The 7,825-nt window shown below is 18.4% G+C and overlaps 4 protein-coding genes across 4 annotated transcripts in view; 1 reads left to right on the top strand and 3 right to left on the bottom strand.

Moving 5' to 3' along the window:
* Positions 1-148: 148 nt before the first annotated feature.
* On the top strand, positions 149-2,263 carry PRSY57_1112300 (putative membrane protein; the record flags this gene model as incomplete). The annotated part of the gene is made up of 1 exon (XM_012908088.2): positions 149-2,263. The coding sequence occupies one exon, from the start codon at positions 149-151 to the stop codon at positions 2,261-2,263; it is 2,115 nt and encodes a 704-aa protein (XP_012763542.2).
* A 681-nt stretch (positions 2,264-2,944) lies between these two features.
* Positions 2,945-4,015, bottom strand: PRSY57_1112200 (glyoxalase I; the record flags this gene model as incomplete). The annotated part of the gene is made up of 1 exon (XM_012908087.2): positions 2,945-4,015. One exon carries the CDS (start codon positions 4,013-4,015, stop codon positions 2,945-2,947), a length of 1,071 nt encoding a protein of 356 aa, XP_012763541.2.
* A 773-nt stretch (positions 4,016-4,788) lies between these two features.
* On the bottom strand, positions 4,789-5,847 carry PRSY57_1112100 (Rpr2, RNAse P, putative; the record flags this gene model as incomplete). Its single annotated transcript, XM_012908086.2, has 1 exon — positions 4,789-5,847. One exon carries the CDS (start codon positions 5,845-5,847, stop codon positions 4,789-4,791), a length of 1,059 nt encoding a protein of 352 aa, XP_012763540.2.
* Positions 5,848-6,791: 944 nt separating this feature from the next.
* PRSY57_1112000 (GTP-binding protein, putative) overlaps positions 6,792-7,825 on the bottom strand; it is a gene marked incomplete at both ends in the record, with an annotated part of 2,190 nt that continues 1,156 nt past the window's right edge. The window contains one exon of the mRNA XM_012908085.2: positions 6,792-7,825. This exon is cut by the window's right edge and continues 1,156 nt beyond it. Within this exon, the coding sequence (XP_012763539.2) occupies positions 6,792-7,825 (1,034 nt within the window).

Here is a 7,825-nt window from a genome sequence, read left to right as displayed (position 1 = left end):
AAAAAAAACACATAACACATATATATAAATATATATATATATATATATATATATTATAATACATACAATCTTTTGCATTTTATTTTATATTATTTTCCTTTTGTTTTTTTTCTCTAATAAATGTTATGAAAAAGGAAATATTATAAATATGAATGAAAATCTTATTCATAAAAATTTAGTAAACAGGATTACAAATAAAGATGATAACAATAATGTAATGGGTGATAAATCATCATGTGTGGATGGAGAAAAAGAAAATGAAGAAGAGAATGAGAAGAAAGAAAATGAAGTGAGCAAAGATAAAATACAAATTAGCTATAAGAGTATTTTTTTATTTCAGATATTTTTATTTTTGATATATTTTTTAGTATTACTTATTGGATCTTTTAATTTTTCTTTTAAACTTTTCCAAGTTAGAGAAAAACATTTATATGAATTTTTAAATAATATTAAGAGCGGACCATGTTATAATTCTTATTATATTAAGAAAGGACAAAATAATAATAAAAAACATAATAATAATAATAATAATAATAATAATATAAATGAAGGGAAAAAGAAAAGAAATATTGTGTATAAGAATACAGACAACTTAGTGCATACTCATGATAAGATTCCAAATTTAAATTTCAAATATTATTTTACAAGAGGAAAACATTATAAAATTGAGAATAATGAAATGAAAGAAGAAAATAATAAAGAAATAAAAATGTTTATATGTCTAAATAAAAAACAAAAATTCTATAATAATGATATAAAAGAAGTATTATTAAAATGGAAAACGTATGTACATAAATTTCTTCATTTTTGTTTAAATGAAATTAAAAATGCATTTTTTAAAAAAGAAAATAAAACAACCATACAAAATAATATGAAAAATTATGTACTAGATAATTATAGAAATAATAAGGATATTGAAGTTTATAAATATTTATATTATAACTTTTTATTAAATAAAAATACATCTTATAAAAATTATTATGTAAATATGGAACATATATTTTATATGTATATTAATAATATTTGTTATTATCATGATTTTAATTATATTCAAACCATCATAAGTCATAATACATCTAATACAACAACATTTATAAATATAGACAAAAATATTATGGAAGATATTTTAATAGAAAATAATAAAAAAGATATTACTTTATTAATTAATCATATCAATATATATTTAAATCACGATATATTTCATGATCTTTTAAATACATTATATTTTAAGATATGTAATAAACCAAATTTAATTAATTATCTTAAAAAAAATGGACAAAGTAATAATAATACATTATTAAATATGGATAATAATTTATCTGAACAAAAACATCATAATCATTTTGATAATATAAATTATTTTAAATATTATACATTATATAACAATATTGAAGAGATAAAAAATAATACTAATCATGTTCATAAATTTTTAAACAGAATACAAAAAAATATTACAACTGTACAAGTATTAAAAGGATTAAATAAATGTTTAAAAAAATATATACGGAATTTAACAAAAATACCATTTTATTTTTTCATGGATGATTATTATGATACACCTTGTTATGTATACAGCAAATTGATTAGTAATTTATTAAGAAATTATTATAAAGGAATATTTTTATATTTTATTATTTTTATTGGATGTGTTCATGTAGTATTTTCTCCATTCCCAATAACTCTAGTACATTTTAGAAGATTTTTTATCTATTTTATAATAATAATGTATCGTCTGTTTATCTTATATTTTATACCATCTATAATTCAATATGTAATTTACAAATTTCATAATTTTAAAGAAGAATATATACATATTTTTGACTACTCAGACCATGTCATTTTATTCTGTACATTATTATTTATTATTTCTCTTGAAATCAAAGCTATTGAATATACTATCAAACATCAAGAATCCAGCTCAGATCATTTTCATTTTAAATATAACAGAAATTTCTGTTTCTTCTTTTTAAAATTCGTTTTGTATTATTATTATATTCTTATATCCTTTTTTCTATATACCAGTTATTTTACTTCTAAATTTTTTCATACAACAAATGAAATATTTGTTGCCTATTTCTTTTCAACCTTTTCTATCTTTTTCTTCTTTTATTTTTTCTTATATAAAAATTATTTCAGCTTTTATAGTATTGGAATAACTTCTTATATGAAAAAAAATAATCCTGCTCCTTCTAATGTCTTCCACACACCATCTTGTTTATCAATTACTGGAAAGTCTTTAAAAGATAAATTTAACATCGAATAATTGTGCATATATGATATACACACAATATAATAGTATGTATACACATATATATATATATATATATATATATATATATATATATATATATATACATATATATATACATATATTTATGTTTGTGTATATGTAATTTTTTTTTTTTTTTTTTTATAAAAAAAAAATATATATATATAAATTTTCAATTTTTTTATTAATTGTTAGATGTATGTATATGTGAATATATGTCCATATATTACTCATTTTATAATATATATATATATATATATATATATATATATATATATATTGATAATGTTTAAACCATTTGTCTTTTTGTATTAATTTTAGCTTACATGTTTATAAAATTTTGATTTTTTTTTTTTTTTTCCTCCTTTTTTTTTTTTGTTATTAAATGAAAAAAATAAAATGATACTTATATTTATTATATATATTTATAATAATTTTTTTTTTAAATTTTTGTAATTACAACAGAAAAAAAAAAAATAAAAATAAAATAAAATAAAATAAAATAAAAAACAGATAATTACAACAAATCGATATAAAAAATTATAAAATTAAATATATGTTCATATATATATATATATATATATATATATATATTTATATATCCCTTCAAAAAAAATATAAAATTGTTTAAATGTACATATGAACAGTCAGTATATTTATATCATTTAAATATTATTATTTTGCAATGAATGAAGTGTCCCGTTGTATAAGCTCTATGACATAATTATCAGGATCGTATATAAAAGCAATATTTTTCATTAATCCTTCAGTTACTTTTTTTTTAAAAGTAACATTCAAAGTTTCTAATTCTTTACAATAATTCTCTAAGTCGTTTACTAAAAATCCAATATGTCCAAAACCTCTTGGCTCTGTATTTCCATTATGATATGAAAAATTATCATCGTCTTCTGTACCATGATTGTGTGTTAATTCTAGAACGGGTTCCCATGATTGTTTAAAATTTTCATAATCTTCATCTGTTTGATATGAATTTTTCAAAGAATTAAAATCATATATTTTATTTGTATTCTTATTTGATTGATCTTCTATCATTTCCTTATTATTTTCTGCACATACATAATTGGATTTTAAGAAATATAAAGAGAAATCGCTGCAATGTTTTACATGTATCAATTTCATACCTAAAATATTTATATAAAAATATAAACTTTTTTCAGGATTCTTAACCCTAATCATTGTTTGAGAAAAGTTTGTAATATTTTTATAATTTTTCCATTTAACTTGATTGGATCTTTTTACAATTTCAATCCAATAATTATTAGGATCTAAAGCAAATCCAATAGTTTTCATTTTGGTTTCATGTGGTAATTTTTGAAACTTTACATTTTTTTTACATAAATTATCACACTGTTCAATAACATCATTACAATTAAATGCAATATGTCCAAATCCTCTATCATTTTCATTATTTCCGTTACTTAATTTTTCTTGACTATTATGATTATATGTAAGTTCCAAGCAAACTGTATTCAAATTCCATAAATATTTTTCAGATTCTTTCGTGTTTGGTTCAGGTAATTTCTTTCTTTCTTCTTCATCATATGGAGGAGTGATCAAGAAATAAAGAGAAAAGTTATACTCATTAAAATGATACGTATGAATATTTATCATACCGAAATTTTTTTCATAGAATTCAACAGTTTCTTTAGGGTCATATATACGCAACATGGTTTGTTGCCAAGTAACATTGTACTTCTTTGCTAAATTGGATATTTCTTGTGCCATATTGTAAAATATATATGAATATTTAATAATATATATTATATATATATATATATATATATATATTTATTTATTTATTTATTTATTATTTTATATTATATTTAGTTTTTCAAAAAATTTTTGTTCGTTATATATACTTTTAATTAATAATCAAATTTATTAATAATAGATTATTATACATAAACATTAAAATCTTTTCAATTCAAGATGAAGCAATTTTTTAGAAAATATAATAATGAATATATTTTTTTACAAAACGATACTACATGTATTATATTAATATATATATATATATATATATATATATATATATATATGTATGTATCTACCTTTTTGGAATATTATATATTAATTAAATTTTTTTTTTTTTTTTTAATACTGAAAAGAATAAAATGTTACAATTAAAAAATATTATTTTAATTTTTTTTTTTTTCTTTTTTAAATCGTAAGTTGTTATGAGGATCTATACTCACAGTATAAACAAAAAAAAATAATAATAAAAATAAAATATAATAATAATATATAAATATACAACATATATAAAGTCCAAAAAACAAAAAAAAAAAGCATCAAAATTACTATATGTGTATTTATCACAAAATCATTGTATTTTTCAAAAAACAGACTAAAAAAAAAAAATAAAATTATTTATAATGTAAATTATAAAAAAAAAAAAAAAAAAAAAAAAAAAAAAAAGATAAAATAAAATAAAATAAAATTTATACATCTCACAAAAACATTTATATGTATAATATTTATTCTTATTCTGTCTCCTTTTATAGTATATCTAATATACTTTTTCCCTTTTTTTTTTTGGATTTATTAAAATTTAAAAAGCCATCATTCATATTCATATTCGGAAAACCCTGATTTTTATTTTGTGCTATATTGTTGTTTTGGGATTTACGTTTTCTTTCATTTTTAATATTTTTAGCTTCACTGTTCATATTCTTTTTATCATCATTTTTGATATTTTCAATATGGACAGTTTTACATTTTTCACTTTCATTCACAACGGATTTATCATAAATTTCATTACCTTTTTGAGTATCATCTTTATTTATTCCATAATCGATTCGAAATAAATAGGATAGATTTTGGTACATATTGTTCTTGTTAATAATATTGTCCTGATTTATAATATTATCCTGGTTAATAATATTGTCCTGATTTATAATATTATCCTGGTTAATAATATTCTCCTGATTTATAATATTATCCTGATTAATAATATGTTCCTCCTTTTGCATATCTGCACAACTAACATCTTTAACAATATACTCATTTTTATTCTCCTGTTGTGTGCTCAATTGATTTTCAGTATTACTTGTATCATCCTTATTAAGGGGGACATTATTCTTTTTTATTTCATAATTATCAATTTCATTAATTAAAAAGAAATTAACATTGGACAAATTACTGATGGATGGTTTATGTTTATCACTATGCTTAAGGGGATATATGTTTTTATGTTTGCTTAAATGTTGTAAATTTATTTTTTTTTTACGTTTACAAAGTAAACACGTGTAAGTTGCTTTCCCTTGATTCGGACTATGAGTGATCTTACAATTATAAAATGGAATATATATTAAATTACAATAATGACAACATATATTATCAAATAATAAATTATTTTTTGTTATTTTTTTTATCAAGGCAATATACTTCATAGATAATTTTACATTTATATACACTGCAGATAAAGCTAAATTCCATAAATATTCAGCTCGCTTACCTATTGCTTCATCATTTATTATTTCTGACATATTTATCTTCTTAATGTATGATAAGCACGTTTCTTTTTTCTCTTTGTTCTCATCATCTTCAATGTTCATAATAATTACTTTTATTTTTTTTTTTTTAAATATATAAAGGAGGGTAAAGAAAATTTTTGGTATATAAAAAATAAATAATTACAATGCGAAATGCATTAGATGCTTATTATATAATATATATATATAATAATTTTTATAAAGAAAAAAAATTATTAAATATGAAGCGGCATGGATGTTAACATATTTATAAGTTTTTAAATATTATAAACATGTTCCTATATTTTAAGTTGTTTAATGTATTTATGGATATATTATATATATAAATATATATATATATATATATTTTTGTTTGTTTTTCTTGATACGTTACATTTTTCTCCAGATTAATTAAAAAATGTACTTACTTAAATACAATGAAAGAAATGGGTATTATTGTATAAAAAGCGTATTATGTAATTAAAAATTAGATATTTAAATAAATAAATAAATAAATAAATATATATATATATATATATATATATATTTATATTTATGTAGAGATTAAAAATATAAAATAATAAAACATAACATAATTAATATACTTATATATATTATATTCATAATATGCCTTAAGCCAATAAATAATTAGATGACATAAAAATATACCAACATATAACAGTATATTTATTATATATATGATAACATATATATTTTAAAAGAATTATATATACAAAAAAAAAAAAACTTATATTTTCAAATTATAAAAAGGCTATTGATATATAATATATATAAAAATATAAATTTTTAATAACTTCAAATATATATAAATAATAAACAATTTATATTATATATAATATTCATATATAAAAAAAAAAAAAAAAAAAAAAAAAAACTTATTGGGTGTTAATATACATATCTTTACCCCACCATTTTTATTTTATTTCAACTTTAAGATTGTATTCTAAATATATATATATATATATATATATATGTAATTTATAAAAATCATTAAGAATATCATGCAATCAATTATCACTCTTGTATGTTTCTTTAATTTCAAATTTTTCATAGTACTTTTTTAAATTAGATTTATTCTCAACCAATTTTATAAAGGTTGTGTTTCCATCGTCTGAATAAGATATAGAATGAGGAACTACTTTATAATTTTTCATAAGAAAATCAATTCTTTCTTTTGCTTCACTGGTTGGGAATTGTAAATTTAATATATGAACATCTTTAATTTGATTAATTAAATGTTCAATAATTTGAATAAGATAATTACAGTTTGTGCCATATTTTGCTGAAATGGGTAAGGCATTTTTTGGTTTATTCTTACATAAAGTATATAATTCATTATCTGTTAATTTGTCAATTTTATTCCATACTTCTATTACATTATTTTTTATAAATTCATCAGATATACCTATTTTATTTAAAGTTTCAAGAACACACTTTTTATGATTATCTTTATATGGATGACTGACATCAATAACGTGTATAATAACATCAGCTGTTTTTATAGCTTCTAAGGATATTTTAAAAGATTCATATAATGAATATGGTATGTTTTGTATAAAACCTATGGAATCTACAAAAATAGTGGAATAACATGTAGATATATTTAAATTTTTATAAGCATTATCTAATGTTTGGAATAATAAATTTCTAGCTTTTAAATTTGATTTTGTTAAATAATTAATTAATTTTGTTTTTCCAACATTAGTATATCCTACAATAGCTATTATAGCTTTATGTTTTCTAGAATTATTTTGTAAAATCATATTGTTTTTACATTTTATTAATTCCTTTTTTAATTTACTATATAAATTATTTATAATTCTTTTTTCATATTCTTTATAAGTTTCATTACTTTTTATATAATTACTCGTATATCCCGAAAAATTCACATTGGAGTTTTTATTCTGTTTACCTACAGTAAAAAAATTCAACTTGGTATATTTCTCTTCATAATCGATACATGAACCTCCTAATACATTATTTTCTATATACTTTATGTATTTTATTCTTGATTTACTATCTTCTGAATAAGTATTTAAAA

Source organism: Plasmodium reichenowi, chromosome 11, assembly GCF_001601855.1.
Source record: "Plasmodium reichenowi strain SY57 chromosome 11, whole genome shotgun sequence".
NCBI classification, from domain to species: domain Eukaryota; phylum Apicomplexa; class Aconoidasida; order Haemosporida; family Plasmodiidae; genus Plasmodium; species Plasmodium reichenowi.
This window is presented reverse-complemented; position numbering and strand designations above follow the sequence as displayed.